At 39.1% G+C, this 17,518-nt stretch overlaps 1 protein-coding gene across 1 annotated transcript; it reads right to left on the bottom strand.

Moving 5' to 3' along the window:
* Nucleotides 1–6,477: 6,477 nt before the first annotated feature.
* CALHM6 (calcium homeostasis modulator family member 6) lies at nt 6,478–9,636 on the bottom strand. Its single transcript, XM_009681717.2, has 2 exons — nt 8,776–9,636; nt 6,478–6,975 (listed from the first exon to the last, which is right to left on the bottom strand). Exons 1-2 carry the CDS (start codon nt 9,307–9,309, stop codon nt 6,730–6,732), a joined length of 780 nt encoding a protein of 259 aa, XP_009680012.2. The 5' UTR covers nt 9,310–9,636; the 3' UTR covers nt 6,478–6,729.
* Nucleotides 9,637–17,518: the final 7,882 nt, after the last annotated feature.

Raw genomic sequence — 17,518 nt, 5'->3', positions numbered from 1 at the left:
CCAGGTCCCAAGTCCTAGCACAGTAACCTTCCAGAAAACCAGCTCAACTTTTTCATTCTCAGAGAGCCAAAATGCTCTTTTCAAATTAAAATACAAATTCTTGATTCAGTTCAAACCCAAATTTAACTTTGATTTTATTACTGTGGTTTGTAAGTTCCTCTCCTGCTTTTTCCTCAGCCTGTTTCATTCTTAATCCTGCTAAGCCAGGAGCAGCTTTTACCTTGGGGCAGCAAGGTCCATTTCCACCGGAACTTTATAATCCTCACTATGGTCTTTCTTTCTTTGTTTGTCTTAATAGTGAAATACAGTGGTGTCATAGTGTAATGGAGATTTAAGAGAACAATTTTTTGCAGAACAATAACTAAGTTATTCATTACCTCGTCCTTTTTGGGCTCAGCCCAACTTGCTGTTACAAGTTAAAATGACAAGTTACAGCATGTAACAACCTGTTACAACATGGAGCAAGTTTTCCTAAATATTTCTTATTATCACGGCTTAAACACCTTAGGGAGCTGGCCTGCTTTCATGTGCCTGTGCAGGAGCCCTCAATGGGGTTTTTTTGTGATTATGTCCAAGCTTAGAGATGGGTAAGTGGCACTTTTATCTGGCCGTGAAAAGGTCCTTTACAAGGTAATGACCACTTTTATTTTTTCCAGTATATAACGACTGAATACTCTCCTATTATTACCTTGAGAGCGAATAACCTAATACCATTTCTTGTTTTGTACGATACTATTCTCTCAAACCTCTGTTGTGTTAGACATGCACATGCATACATGTGTGTGCCCATGCACACCTGCTGTAACGTTTTCTACAGAGGTCTCCACCAGCTAAAAAGCATTAGCATCACCACAGTGCCGTGCTACATGTAGGTTGACTCCCGTGTGTTCACAGCCTATTAAACAGGTTCTACCTGCAAACATTACATACCCAAGGCAGGGGTGCATATTGCTAAATTTTTAAAGAGAGGACCGTTAGCCACATTCTGGAGCCTTTGCAGTCTTGCCACCGGCTTTGACGTGGCCGAGGCTTCTCCTTCCTATATTTCAATGTAAAACATTGGCAGCTATGCTCAGTGTAGAATATCAAAGCTGTTTCTTTCGGTTCCAGATTTTCAGATTAAACAGCATGGTAAAATCTTTACTTCTACTTAGATATGGCAAATTTTGAAGGATATGCTTCCACTGTATAAATGAACAAAAAGCAGGAATGCCTGGACCACTCAGGCCAGCATAGATCTGAGATTAAGCCAAGAAGCAGCATAAGGTTACTGGATGATACTGAGTGCTGCTTTGTACTCATGTCGCATTTGTGCATCTAATCTTGCCACACCAGAGCTCCATGGCTCAGCACTGCCTTCCTTTGTGCTGGACAGACGTGCTCGATGCGCTTCTGTTCTTGTTTATTTTTACTATTTTTTTTTAATTTTCATCTGACACAGGATCAGCTTGTCCATTGTATGTGAAAGTAGTACACAAATGATATGTAACATGTCACCAGAACGATGTTACCCACCCATTAAAGTCCACATTTGAGAAAGGACAGCATTCATCTCTGTGTAGAAAGTCACTTCAAAGTCTCTCTTCTTCATTTATCTACGGTGGAATTTTAAAAGGCAGAGACTCTCACACACTCGAGAACATATTTCACAAGTAATATATGCATATTTACAATACAGAATAATTGTATGTAGCCCTTTTTTGTGCACACCTGCTGTAATAATTAATAATCATTATGTAGCAGTGTGATCATTATATGTAGTAGTAATTAAGTTCACCATTGTCTTCTTGTACCTGACCGCAGAGATGTTAATTTTTCTACTGATGTCAGCCATGCACAAGCTCATGGCTACTCTAGCAACAGCTTTTAGACTTCTTTCACACATATGGAGAAGGACCAAAGGTCACTACTAAGTACAGCAACACAATCAACGGTGTGATGCCCTCCTGTCCCTTCCAGAGAGGGAAATAGGATCAAATTATATATTTTCTGTGGCTACTTCCTGGGGCAGGGCAAAACATGAACAGAACATGATTTATGCAAAACCCAACAACAGGCTGAGCACTTACTCTCAGTAAGTAAATATTAAAAAAAAAAAAAAAAAGTGAAATTGCAGGAGAGGAGTGTCCTGTGGAAAGCTACTCAGTTTGTTTCTGTGAGCCAATGTATCCTATGGAGCTGTGTCTGGACTTCAGGTCATGCTATGGATGTCTACCAAGAGAAGAAGAAGTTAGACTAGACTTTATCAGAGAAATGACAATAAATGTTAGAAAAAATAATGATACAAACTAGATTAATTAATTATATTAGCTAACCTATACATATCTAGTTTTCTGCTTGGTTTACTCGGTGGCATATTCCTAGAAGTCTATTTCACATTCCTTCTTCTCTTCAGCGTAGACCCTTCAGACCTGTTTTTAAAGGTGGCTAATAGAGTAAGGGACCAAAAGAAGCAGCAGAGCAGTTTGAAGGGTGCTGAAGGTTCTATTCAAAATTTCTTCCATTATAAATGCAATCCCATAGAGAACGTATGAGAGTTACATAATGGCGCAGAAAAATCAAACATGACTGCCTACAAAAATAATAAACATAGCTGTTCTTATCCTCATATGCAGATAGGCATGCATATTCATATAACTCACTCAAAAGTCTTCTTAAGGTAATATGATCTTATCAGTCTCAAAGATGATGTATTAGCTCTGGTGATTTTTTTTTAATAAGTTATAGCACATTCATGTAACATGACTTGGAGCAGATTCACAAAGGGCCACATCATTAGGGAGGAGAAGCTATCTAAGAAGCCAAAGCCATACAAAAAATGGCAGCTTTTCCTTCCATGAAGAGATTCCTGGGGTTTGCGTTGCAACCTATGAAGACCTTTTCTCTACTTTCATACAGTGCACAGCCAGAGGAAGCTCATAGCACCAAACATGGGACAGGAAGGTGCATCTGCCCACATGAGAAGAAGATTTCATTTCTGCAAGGTTATTTAAAAACAGAACGGGAAAAATAACCTGCCAGTGATGTCACACTCTAACTAGTCACAAGCTTTTGGAAGAGCCTGTGCTTGGACTGATGAACTTCCCAGAAGAAAAGAAAGTGATATCTCCTCGACAAGGCTATATCCCCATGCTCCTTAACACTGTGATCCAGCAGAGAGCTTCCTTAACAAAAATTATTCATATCACTGATCAGAGAGAACCAACTGAAATGAACAGTCATTCACAAAACATTGCTCCCTGAGTGAAGACGTTTGGAGCAGCTGCCTTGCTCCCCAGTGAACAAATAGCCCAACAGCTAGGCAATCCTATTCAGTAGGCATTTTCTTATGCATTCACAACCACTCAGAAATAAAGAAGTGTGGAGAGAAAGCCTGATATAAAACTGTTTTTTTATTCCCCACTTTAGATGCAAAATAATGTATCCTCACTCATGTTCTTCACAGTCTGCAAGGGCTAAAATGAGGGGGAAAAGTCAAATGGGTTATAGACATAAGATATTTTCTTTATGTATGTGTTACCAATATTTCTTCTCATTGTTACTGCCTTAGGAGATATCAGATAATTTGATAACGTTTTGAATGACTTACTTTACAGCAAAACAGCTGGAATTATTATGGAATTATTTTCCCATTGGGCCATTTTGTTCACAATCTGATTAAAAAATTTAATGCAATTTGATTCTTTTATTTATTTTCATATGGACACTGACATATGGTTTGCTAGAAATAGATTTATAGTGTGCTATATGTATTATCTGAAGCGACCAAGAGCATTTGAATGTGTAGATGGGTGGAATGAAAGGTAAATCCAAAAGAAAAAGAACAGGGAAAGGTAATTACAAAGAATATGAAAAAATATTTTGATATCTAAAAGTCATCAGCTGGTATCACATGTCAGAGACCTTTAGGTCACCTGAAGATCTGGTCTCTGGAGGGGAGGAGGGACAATTAAAATTATTCTCTTATGGAAGAGTGCAAAAAGACCATGTGTTTTTTTTTGTGTGTTTACTGTTATTATATTGTTCAGTTTCACAAAGAGAGCAGAACAGAAACCTCTAGCAAAATACTTTTTTCTTTACTTTTTAAATTCAAAACCAAACCCAATATACTGAGATTGTATAAACACCACTAATGAGATACTAGACTGTGATTACATTCTTCATGAGATCTTTTCTTTTATTATGACCAAATAGCATGTGGTTTTCTTAGTAAGTATTTCCATAGCCCTTCCTCCACCTGTTGGCAGCTGAGGACAGGGCTGGAGCCCTGTTGTGTAGGTGTTTTAATTATGGACTCCAGAGCAGCACAAGTCTTTTCTAGTCAAATTATTAATTACCCATTACTAATGATTTTTCTCCTTTCACGAGAAGTCATTTTATCTGTGAAAAATAGACTGCTATCATTGCCAGTAAGTTCTGAATTATGCACTGTGGCACCTTCTGAAGTGCCAGGCCTGTGTCTTCCCTGGAAAGGCAAGGCAGCTTCAGTAATGGCATCCTGGTGGTTGCAGCTCCGAGTAGGAGGTGGCAAAAGCCCTCCCAGGCAGAGCTGAGTAATGTGAATTCTGAAGGTGCTTGAACTGTAGCTTCTTACAAGGGAATGAAATAAGGCATAGTTTGTTCAGTGGTGCTTTCAGTGTCTCCAGAGCGATCTTGTTGTACTTCTAAGGTAAGGTCTGGCCCCACTGAGTCGAGGAACGTTTTGCTATTGATTCCAGTGGGGCCAGGACATTGTTTTTGTCCAACGTACAACATTCTGTAGCAGATTTAATTTTTTCTACAGGTCAACGAGCAAATGAACTCTTCAATACGAGAGGTAAAATGGAACATTTCCAATTGAACAGTGCTTCCTGGAGACAGAAATAACAAATTGCGTGCTTGTTACTCTATTAACCTCTAGCTTCTGGGAAGAAAAAGAACATCGAGCAAGGCAGTGACCCCATGATGAAATGAACGCTTTTGTTTTTTGGGTTTTTTTTTTATTCTTTTCTACAAAGAATATTAAACATGTTTTTTTCTGTATATGCTATAGTTTCAGTTTATAGTAAGAATAAAGTCTCCAAGTTAGTTATATCCAGCTCGTTAAAATAGGGTCTTCTCTTGCTTCCTCCTTGAAAAATGACTGTAACAAATACCTTAATGGTATTCCCTCTATCTGTCTGAAGAGTTTTCAAGGTAGAGTTTGCTGTTTTAAAGGAAAAGATTTTATGGGAAAAGAAAGAAGAATGGAAGGACAACCCTGACAAAACAAGCTATGACTCATCTCTCTCTAAAATGCTCTCTAAAAAAGCTTTTCAAAAAGGAAGTGAAATTTTTCATTCTTCACTCAAATTAATATCTTTGGTTATTAAAATTAGATGTTCTGTGGCAGGAGATGTCCACTCCTTCTTCAGTTTCTATTATTTATTAATATGACTTGCTGATATTTAATGTCCTTAAATGTGTACTTGTGCTGGAAATACTTGTTAACAGAAGCCTTGCTACACTGCCATCTTTTTTCGTGAGCCTAACCCCTCAAGACATGTTAACCTGGGCTGCAGCTCCATTTCGGAGCAAGTTAAATACTTTATTTGGCAGAGAAATCCAAGTGTAACTTAGAGATTGATTCCAGGGCCGGAATACTACGTGTAATATGGATTAGGTATTAAAAAGATTTTGTTAGGTAAAATAGAAAATAATATAGATTAGACACTGGAACTTTAATGTTGGTTTACTTTTCCCTGAATGTAGCATTCAAACGCCTACCTTTTTCCTTTGAAGAGCTTTAGGGTTACAGGAAATGAGTAGTAGAGCTAGATCAGAAGACCTGTTGCAAAAGGAGAATTTACCACAAAATAAGTTTTTAGTTTCACTGTTATTATTATAATCTGCTGAATATAAAGGAGTAAAATGGCTGGAATCTTTTTGCTTATCTATTCCAGTTGATAAGCTGCCAAAGTAATTCTCACTATTTCCAATGAATGGCCTTTTTTTTTTTTTTTTTTTAGTGTACAGGCAGCTCCAAAATGTGAATTGTTTTCCAGATTTGAAAAGATGCAGTCCTTTCCTTGAAAAACTAATTGGTAAAAAGTAAATATTTTAGTCTAGAACTTGCTCTAAGCTCCACTGAAAAATATGTTTTCAAGTCAAGATATATGTTAAGTCATTGCTAATAAACTAAGCTGAATTCTGATCAAAATCTCCTTTCCGTTTTATCTCATTGATATCACCAGATATGAAACTATGGGTTTGTCACACCAGCTGCCAAATGCCTCTAAGGTGTTTGGTAATAATTTGAATAGTATATGCTGGCGTCTTTGCTGTGAATGTTTATTATTTTATGTACACGTCTCTTTCTTAATGAACAACATTATATGAAAACTCCCATTGTGAACCATATATTTATTTAAAGGCATTTAAGCAAAGAAGTAATAAAATGTATTTAAAAACAAATCTACTGAGCTTTATAATTATCAGCTTTTACACGCAATTTGTATTAATTTCAATAAGAGCACAGAATAAGACCCTGTTTATACTACTAAGGTTACAAGATTGCCAATGTTACAAGGGATTTGTTTTGTTAGAATCATCCATCATTCACTCACATTTGCTTCATCCACAAATCCCAAGCCGGGGGGTTCTGATCTCCTAGACTGAATCTGACACTGCCACCTCTGTGTTAGCATACTTGTGTATCATGCTGTAATACTGCTCTTCAGCATTGAAGGTATACAAGGACAAAATCTTCTTTCAGTCTGCATTGCTGGGAGTCTGAAACGGTGTTGGGTCAATGGCTTCAAAAAAGCAATTCACATCTCTTTCTGCCAGCTTAGTTGCATGCTCTTTGGCCTTGGTCTCAAAAAACTCCTGTTCCTTTCTCAAGTAAATTTTCCAGAACTTCAACTGAAGAAAGCTAACTGGGGAGTAACAGCGGCTGAGACATGTTGAAATCAGTGCCAGAGTCACGATGAAGGCTATCAGAATCCATCCTATCAGCTTGGAAAACAGATAGATGGGTTAATGGTGTTTTTACATGTACAAATATTGAATCAGAGAGGAAAACTGCAAGCAAACACCCCTTGGGAAGCCTATAAATCTGCTCCCTGTGCAAGGAGGAGATCCCATACGAACAACCTGAGTCAGTCTTATAGAGCTTCAGTGCCCCTGAGCTGCTGTTTTTGGGTTGAGGATGAACCCTGCTAGGTGAAGTAAATTTTTTTCCTCAGTTATATCCAGGTTCCTCAACTTTAAAAGCTTGGCACCGAACAGCAGTATCTGCAATTCTGGTAATATTTACTGTACATACAACACAGAACAATTTTGCTCGCATTAGGTATTGCAAGTAAGGCTTCCTGCTTGTTGTGATTTATCTGCTCTTGCAAAGTAACTGCTTCCTCAGATGTCTGAGCCGGGAAGAAATAAGCAGTTACCATGTCACACAGGAAAAGGTGTGTCCTGTATGTTTCATAGGAAGGACATGGATTTGACTGTGGAATATAGGAATTCCTGTTTTGTATAAGACTTAACATCCCCCCGCATTTGATGATAAATCTCAGAGGCCCAACCTAAACTGGGTGTCTTAGTGACAGCGGTCAGCTGAACTAAGCAGAAAGCTCTGAGGAGAGAAGGTCTAACAGTGTCCCCATTCACCTCAGGCTGATATTTCTTCCCACGCAAAAAACAGTGAGTGCTAAAGAAAAATGAGTTTGCATCCACCTGTTTCTTAATTTTGTTTGAAGTAGATCAGATATTTAAAATAATAGATTGTAATAACAATGATCTAAGACTCTTTTTTTCAGTTTTTCTGTGATTAGTTTGCTTCCTTAGGTTTCGTTGAAATATCAGTAACAGTCAGATTTCCTTGATTTCACTTTTTCATCCTCTCTTGATTCAATGAGACAGAGTTTTCCTCCTTTCGGGTTTTCCTTGGAGGAGCAGCATGATAAATATTTCAAAAAAATTAAACACTTTTCTCATAAGTATTTGTACTAAATAGGGACTTATAAAAACCCAGGTAATTACAATCTTTTATAAACCTAACTCCCCTAGTCAGCCTGAGAAAAAGATATTTTCCTGAGAAAAAGGGATGAAAAACCGCATTCTCGACTGCAGTTAAGAAGAAAAACAAACCTAGAAACAAAACTGGAGCACTGGAAATTTTTCTCAGGTTTCATTTTGCTCCATAAAGAAGAAAAAAGCCCATAGGTAACATTTTTTAATCATATACTTTGTCTTCAGCACGAGAAGAAAATTTTAACAAAGTAAGGTATTTTTAACTATTCTCTTGGAAATATAAGTGTGAAATTAATAGTAGGTTCAAGCTTTGAGATTCATAGTCAAATAAGCAATCCTTCCTTGTTTCGCTTGGCAAGTCTCTGCTGCAGAGACATCAGCTTCCTCTCAGTTCCTGACCGCAGTGTCCTCTCAGCTAATGAATACTCACATGTGTCTTAGCTATTTAGAGGAGTTAGAATGCAAAAAAAGAGAAGAATTTCTACCATGTCGAATTTTACTGAGCAGAAAATTTGCAGTGGAAAGGCCCAGTATCTAGGTAAGTTCTCTGTCCAGCTTTGAAAGAGGGTTTGTAAAGGGAAGTGTCAAGCTACTGCCATGTAGCCATACAAAAAGGAAGCTCATGCAAACAGCAACTTACTACATTTCTGCTGAGGACTTTTGGCTAATTATTTTTTGCTAATCGTGTAGCGTGATAGGGAAGGATTCTTTACAATCACCATCATGCATTAAGCAGAAAAGGTTAATGCCCATAGGGTGCTCAAAAAACCAGTGAGGTACTACCTGGGATTGGCTCCGAAGACTCAGGAGTTCACCTGGTATCTTCTCAGATAACTTCTCATCACAGGGTATTTGGACCAGCAACTTAGAGCACTGTTCTCCTTTATCTTTGCACATGAGTTTCCTCACTAGGCTGTTCCCAGTTGCTGCGCACTCGTAGAAGCTGGCACTGAGCAGAGCCACTGCAATCCAGGTGAGGTGGGCCACCAAGGCACTCATTGCCACCGGCCCCAGCACTAGGACGCAGCGGGTGCAGTTTCCCTTGAGGTTACAGCTACAGTAGTTATCCTGAGGACAGCAGCCTGTAAGCAGGCGCCACGTCCTGGTGTTCATCATGAAGCCAAGCAGAAAGAGGATGAAGGCAGGCACCACGACGAAGACAGAGCCATACAAGGCGTTCCAGGAATTGCAAGGACATTTGAACACCGCAGCTGAGAAGATGTGCTCGCTGGCAGCTGGCAGCAGAGACACAACACTGTAACCCAGAACAGTCTGGTGATGGACACAAAAATCCATCACAGTGCGTAATTTCTTCATTTTCTGCCAGAGTCCTTCCTTTACTTTGAAGAGTATGAATCTCAGTCTCAGAAAGAGAAAAGAGAAAGAGGAATGTCCTCAAGCTCCTGCAGCTTACAGCCCAAGGATCTTTCATTTTCTGTTGATGATGCCAGCCCAGTGGAGCATATGATTTGCTGTGTGGAAACACTCATTTAGAGGAAACAGAAGACTAGGAAGTCACTCCACAGTCTGAAGGTCATACGGAAAACACTGTGGAAACCCACCTCAGTAAAGGGCATCACAACAGCAGAACATCTGCTTTTGTTTCTTTAGAAATAGTTTATATTTGCACATACACACCTGCAATGTAGCTAGCAATGGCTTAAACCTCGTAATCTTTTCAGTGAAGCTTATGCATGAGGCATCAAATTCATAAAATGAGAGCAAATAACCTAGAATTTTGTACAGTTCTTCATACTCTCTTATTATTAGCAATACAATATGGCTTGTTCTTTCATGGAAGAAAATTCAGCTATAACTGCATTAATTAATCAAATCAATCCTTTTAAAGTGATTAAAGATATTATAGCTATTATACACAAATTAGCTAGTGTCCAGCACAGATGGCAATGACCCAGAATTACTTAGCAAGTAGTTTCAACTGCAACTCTAGCTACAAGAGTGCCCTATGTCAATAATTAATGAACCCTCCTCCTTAGCAAGTAGTGACAGCATGGTGGCCTGAAAACCTCCCCTGAATCAGCAGAAACCCAAGATTTTACCACCCAATTTACCTCCCTCTCACATGAGCTGGGAGCTCTTCAGCCTCTGCATCAATGACATGGTTTTTCATACAACTCACTCAGATTTTGAATTCTGTAATTTATACTGCACTAATTCTTCTCGGGCACTATCGTGGCATTGAGTTTAACCCCAGACCCAGGGGTGTGCATTCAGAGGCTCACTGCAGGCTCAGACGCACACTGCCTCCAGCAGGCACAGCCTAGTCTTGATAGTGGCAATTTCAGAGTGAGACATGACACCAACAGTATTGCTCCATGCTGTACCCTGGGGTGCAGGAAAGAAGCGTGGTAAAAACACGATAGTTCAATGGCTTATCTAAATTCTAGTGAAAACTTAAATTATTTCAAAATAATTTTGAGAGTTATTTAAAGCTTCCAGTGTCTTCTATTCTTCAGTGTGAGAACTGGTCCTCAGAAACAAAATGAAAGGGTAGCACAAGGGCTGTAACTCTTCCTGCAACATTTCTGTGACCGAAAATATAGAATACCAATTTCCAGATCATGTTTAAAAGGAGGAAAAGAATAATTGCAATATAAAATAATGCATATCCACTCGTGATAGGTTTTAATGAACCCTATGTAGTGTGGGTACCCTCTTTAGCGTTTTCCTTTTCAACTCTTGAGTGAGAGCTGCCACGATGACAGACAAAATTCACTTTTCATATGGATATGGATTACTGACCCATATACAGTCATCCACGTAAGCTATTACCTGTAACCCTTTGCTTCCACATAGGAGAAAACATATCTGTGCAATTTTCAAGAGGTACCAGAGACTTATTTTCCTGAGAGCAGTGTGATTTTCCTGAGTGTAGTATGTCAGCTCCTCTGTGCGTTGCGGTGAGGCACTACTAACTACGCACTACCCTTTTCATCTGACAACCGAAACTCCTGTTAGGGATATGTTCCATAAAATGTCTGAAAGAGTTCCTAGAACTAACAGATAACTGATTGATTATGGAATTTATTTGGAAGAGGTTATTTTGTTTGTCTCTGTTTCTGCATCACTTACTTGCACAGCAACATTTCAATAGCTAAGGTGGTTGTCAACCAGGGCTATATGGGTAGTGAGGCAGACAAAATCAGTACATCTATGAGACAAGGTAGTGCAATTTAGCACTTTGGTAGAGTGGTCTCTCACTAACATCTTAGCACCCTCAGCATACACAAAAGTTTCCAAAAGTTGGCATGAATGAAATGTGGATGAAGAACTTGCCAACCAATCTGTTTCTGTTCCAAATCAAAAGATACTGCAGGGCAGATCCCAGATAACCACACAGTGCTAAAAAGTATGTGTTACTAATCTCATGTCATCATGATGGACAGGTTCTCTGAGGCTCTTCCATGTTTCGAGTTTATCTCTCACAACTCTTTAACATGAGTTAAGAATTATACAAACATATATGCACACACACACACACAAACACACACATATATATAGTGTTGAGGTTCCCCACATATATTTTCTGAAGACTCAAAAATCTTCTGTGAGCAAAAAATCATATGAAACTCTGAGCTAACTGAATTGCTTTCAGTCTATGGATGCTCACCAACAGTACACCTGTGTCTCCATGGACAATCTCTGCTACATAAATGCCCAAAATGCTGAGAAAAGAATTAGATCGCAGAAGAAGTTGTCTTAAACTCAGAGAGTTTGAGATGAGAAAGAGCTTTGACAGCTGAGAGATAAAAGTTTTGAATGTGTTTCTGCTAGTGTTCAGCCTCTAACAGCGCATCTGAGAGACTAGGACGGTGCTAAATGTCAGTCAGCCCTCATCCTTTTGATTTAAGTATGGTGAAAGACGTTTAAACAAAGATCTGACTTTACAGAAGTGGTATTAAATAAAGGGATAAGCAGAAGCCTAGGGATAATGAAGAACTGCCTCGATGTGACCTACAAGTACAACAGAAGTGCAAGAAAGACGATGAAGAGGATGCTTGCTGGACACAGTTGAACTGTGGCCTGTTTTTGAATAAAAGAGTGATTCTATATTTTCACACATATTCAGAAAATGTAAAGCAGATAAACTTAAGAATTTTTTTTCTAAAACGTTAGCTGGAATATGACTGTGATGTGATTGTGAATATTTGCAAATACACAGCCCTGACATTTTATACAGGAAAAAAAATATAGATGTATAATAGCCTGCAGGTGTAAACCTGAAGTATCCTTCGTATCTTTGTTTCAGGGGAAGTGGTCTGTCCATCGATGCTTTGCACACAACCAGATGAGCAGCTTTTTGGGAAGCTGACTAGATGGCGCCTGTGCACCATGGTATGCAGTTGCTGAGTTGGGTTACGTGCAGGACTTGCAAAAAATGTGCAATGTTCAGCAGTGACCTGGCTGTTATAAAGGCAGAGTGATTCTTAAATGTACCGCTAATTGAAAGACTGGCTTTCAATTAGTCTGGAGGACTTTGGTCTGGAGGAAAAGTTGCTTTGTTATTGTGCATACAAGAGCATAAATATTGTTTGAGTATTAAGGAAAAGACCAAAAAAGACATGAAAACTGCAGGAGTGAATCATAACAAAATTCTATTCAGTATGATAACCTCTTACTGAGAATGGCCAAAGCAGATACCCAGGGAAGAGTATAAGGACGGGGAAAGCAAGCCGTGACACTTTTCCAGAATGCACTCACACCCCAATCTGTGGCTCAGGGATTTCTGGGGAAGTGTCTTTGCATCTAATAGCTTTGATATATTTCATCTGTAAATTTGTCCAGTCACATTTTTAACTTATGCCAACTTTTTACCTTGTAAAACATTGTGCAGCAGGTATGTTTAAGCACCCATTGGGAAGAATCAGCTTCAGTCAAATCCACCGCTACCCCGTCAGATGCTCTCAAGGTCTTGCAAGGAAAGTGAGAAAATAGTTGAACCCTACATATTCTGTCTACGCTACTTGTGATTTTTTTACACCTTTTTCATATCCTACTCTTTTTCAGGCTGAGGAGTCCCTAGTATAATCAGTTGTTCATTGTCTGGTGCCTCTTTTTTATCATATTGCCCTCTGAATCACTCTCTAGGGCTCCTATATAGTTCCTTTTGACATGAGGGCAAACAGAGGGTATACCAGATTTGCAGTCCCTTGAAGGTGCAACTGAATCATAGTTTTCTACAATGGCATATTGACATCATTATGGTTTCTATTTCCTTGTAATAATTTCTTATATTTGAACAGTTTTTTGACCATGCGTGAAGCACTGAGCTGACATTTCAGAGCTGTGTGTTATAACTAAAACATCAGTCCTGACGGGTAGCAGTCAGCTCAGAGCCCATCATTTTATACATGAAGGTTGGATTGAGTTTCACTGTGAATATCACTTTATCTACACTGAATTTCACCTGCCATTCTACCGCCTGGCCATTCAGCCTTGTGAAGAGTATCTGCAGTTCTTCAAAGCAGAGCTGTGTGTTTAACTATCTAGAATAACTTCACACTCTCAGTAATTTTTGTTGCTTGACTTTTAGCCACTTTTCAGATCACTTAAGAGACTGTTAAATAGTATTGTTCACAGTGTATGTGTACCATTTATTCCTATTGTTTCCAAACTTATAACCACACAAGGACCTTTGCTCTCACCCCAGAGCTGCTTAATCTTCTTAATTTTTCTCACCTTCTGTGGGGCACCTTGCCAAGTATGTTTTAGAAATCTAAGTAAAATCAAGTGAGATCCATCCACCTGCTCATTGAGCATTTCATATCATGCTTATATACGCCTATATTAATTTCATTCTTTATTGTGGTACAAACATCAGAAGAAGTTGCCTGTAACCTTCTCTAGAAGCTTTAAAAAAGCTGTTGTATCATATGAGTCATTTCTGAGTTCTGCGGTAAAAGGACAGTTTTAAGAAAGAAATTACACCATTGTGTCAGTAATTAAAGTATTAAACATAACAAGTAATACTGCAATTAGAAAGTAGTCACTCAAGTGTACATATATTTTTATATATATATTTCAATACCCATTGCTTCTTTTCCTATTTCAGATAACTGCAATCAACTGGATAGATTTTTTTCCCTATACAATGGTTATTTTCATTTCATCTTAGAACTACACACTTTCAACAATGCTAATAAAACTTTTACTCTAAAAAACTGGACATGGGACAGCAGTATTTTATTTTACATAACAATATGGTTGCTATGAGAAATATTCATTTTCTATTGCAAATTCAAACTTCTGGGAAAAAAAAAATTGATTCTTATGATTTTTCTAAACATCCTACAAGAGAAGAAAGATGAAAAACTTTTAAAGTTTCGAAAAGGGTGATTGAAGAGAAATTCTCCTCTTCCTTTTTTCTTTAGTTTCAATAGTCTTCAAATTTAACATAAAGATCTCCTATATAAATTACGAAAAATACTGACTGTCCCTTCAGGGGGCTAACATAAATAGCAAAAAATTCACCTCTTATAATTTCTCATAGACAATTCCCTAAAATAGAGGGGAAGTTGACTCATAGGACAATCCCCTCACAAATGAACCCGGACCCTGTACGTACCCTGGAATGATTGCACAAAGGGGACAGAAGTGAAAACAATTTCCTGGCTTCGGGTAAATCAGAGTGCTTGGTTATGTTTTTCCACTCAGTGTTCCTATTTTTTCTTTAGACACCGACATTCAGTGTTGCTGGTTCTCTCCTCACAGTTCGAATAGCCCTATAGTACAAAGCACTTTTTTCTAAGCCTTCCTATAGCCTTGTCACCATGTCAATTGGCAAATCAGACGGAGGTTGGATTTATCCCAGGGACCGGCAGCAAAGAGCTGCAAGAGGAGATCGGTCGCACTTTGTTCGCTACCATACTTGCCTGGAAGGGTTCCTGCAGACTTTAAGAGACCCATGCACTGATTTAGAGCAAGAAGGAGACATTGCTGCAGAGGTATCTCATCATGGTGACCCCTGTCACCACGAGCTATGCCTGAGATCCACTGATTTAACAAGTGGCCCAAAGGGGCAGGAGAAGCCCTCTGGAGCAGAAGACATCAATGCAGGGGAGCGATTACAGCTGAGGAACCCTGCTCCTACTCTTTCTGGGTCTAACTTTAGCAGCGTTTTATTTATCTGCAATAAAATATGATTTCAAGAATAAAATTCCTAGGAAAGGGGAAGGGAGCTCTGTGTGAAAAAGGATTAACCCTCCCCTCCAAGCAAATCATGTTTCCAGTAAAAGGGAGGGAGAGGAGAGACCACCCTGGCTGGAAAGAGGGGGAATGACTGTGCCAGGAGTCAAGTGAGGAAGCGGCGCAGGACCTATGAGCCAGACCCAGCATGGGGCTGGATCAGCCGTGCCTGAAGGCAGCCCCCGGACACCTGTGGGGTTGGACTGGGACCCACCATGGCGGGGCCAGAGGGAAAGCGGAACAGCATGTACACATCCGTGCATTGTTCTAGCAGGGCAGCTATTTTTGCTAAACTAACACTTCTCCCTCACAACTGCTGTAAAGCACTAACTGGAAAGTTTTCAGAAAAAAAAGTTTTCTGCTAAAGAACACGGAATGCTGATTTAATGGTTGTGGTTGCATTGATTTGCATTAAATTTCCTGCCTTCCAGAGGAGATAAAAACGATGCCCAAATGAACAAGATGGACATTTTTACAACAGAATGACTATTTTTGTTATTTGAAACATCTTTTCATTTTGAAATATGTTTTGTTAAAATACAGAGGTCAGTCAAAAACTAATTGACTTATTTAGTATTTTATCAAGTTTCCCTTTAATGTTTTAATTTTCATCCTTTCATTTCCTACTGAATGAATTTCAAACATTTGCTAGGCAGAAAAAGCTGTAGTGTAACTAACTCTGTAGTTACATCAAACGCATAATACTGGTCTTGCATGCAGTGCGTGGTGGGGGTAATTTGCCAGTAGGTATTGAGTAAATCTTTTCTATTCAGATAAGTAAGTGCTTGTAATAGGTTCTTTAACTTTTACCAGGACTTTGCTATTGCTTCTAGTCTGTGTCCAGAAAAGCAGAAGACTACTTGTTTTTGTTTTTGTGTAAGTAGCTCTCTTTCTAGTTACTCTGACCAAGGCCCATCCTGTCCCAAATTCCTGTCATTAGTCATATCAGGCTCAACTTCCTCTTCATACTATTAATCTGAAATGCGCACAGCCAGAGATACAATGAAGTCGAGCGACTTTGCACTGCTAATGGATTTTATTCTTGTAACAACTGGACTTGCTTCTTCAGCTGAAAGGGTTGTATGTTATTCTCAGTGCCCAGTTAAGAAAGACATGCGGGAAAGTCTTCTCATTCTGGGAAAATCCTTGTAATTCTTTTTGTCTCATTCTAGGTGAAATTAAAGCTTAACTAGAAGCTTAGCTAGTGGGCTCTTCTCTGCAAACAGATCTGCACCTACCTTCCAGGTGGACTCACCTCCCCTGGAGGCCCATTACCTCAGTTTGCGAAACTGAGGAAGTTATTCTGACTTTACGATTGAACCAGCCTTCTTACATGTTTATAAAGTGTCATGCAGCTCAGTGGCACCACATAAATTATTAATAATACTAGTACTCAGCAGAGCTGCAGTCTGAGAAGCAGCACTGTGACCATGCATGTACAGCTTGCAAACATTCGTGTACATTATTCTAGCATTTTAGGGCATTACATTTATTAGCAGTTTTTGGCTGGAAAAAAATTTTAGTGAGCAGGAAGTGGGTCCACAAAGGCAAGTGTAGCTCTGAGGGAGGCGCTGAAGGGTGAACTCTGCTAAGGAGTCACACAAGCAGTTGCAGTTGCTTTCTCTTTCTACCACTTACTGTTGCTCTTTTAGCACTATAGGTCCCCAGATTCTCATTTCTGGACAGTGGGGCTCCTATAACTGAGTCCAATTGGCCTACAGTGACCTGCAGTGTGAGGGGTACTGTTCAACCTACAAAATGTATGTGTCATAAGTAAGTCTGTACAATTCTCTAAGCAATAGCTGTGATCTGTAGATTAAGTGAAAAATATTTGCTGTGCTTATGAAAAAATATGTGATATTTTTGTTAAACTAGAAAGGTAGAAATTATCAGGTCTTATAAAGAATTTAAGCAGCCCTAATGAGGCTGATTATAGAGTTAATTCATTTGTGATCAGGCAATCACCCCTGGGTAGTCAGCTAATTAATTCTAAGAAAATAGACCTCCACCTTTTTACCTTACTATGGAAAATGAGATTTTGAAAATGTAAGCATATTAAATCCGGAACATTTCTATAGTCTCATTATATACATCTTTACTCCTTGTGGCTTTGCTTTCTTCAAGTTATGTCATCACATCTTGATATCCTGGTATTGCTGAATAGCTGAGCTTTGATTCTGTTCCAGTCCTCTGTGTGTGTGTGTGTGTGTGTGTGTGTGTGCGCGTGTGCGTGTGTGCGCGTGTGCGCATGTGCATGCGTGTGCGTGTGTGACCTAATGCTGGCTGTTTGATTACATGCTATGACAATATGCTCAGTACC

This window comes from Struthio camelus, chromosome 3 (genome assembly GCF_040807025.1).
Source record: "Struthio camelus isolate bStrCam1 chromosome 3, bStrCam1.hap1, whole genome shotgun sequence".
Classification (NCBI taxonomy): Eukaryota; Metazoa; Chordata; class Aves; order Struthioniformes; family Struthionidae; genus Struthio; species Struthio camelus.
Note: the sequence above shows the minus strand (reverse complement) of the source record. Positions and strands in the feature narration are given on the sequence as shown.

Coding starts and splice junctions, on each gene's coding strand:
- CALHM6 (XM_009681717.2), bottom strand. CDS start 9,309: ATGAAGAAATTACGCACTGTGATGGATTTTTGTGTCCATCACCAGACT. Junction 6,976..8,775: donor GTCTTCGGAGCCAATCCCAG/GTAGTACCTCAC, acceptor CTGTTTTCCAAG/CTGATAGGATGGATTCTGAT.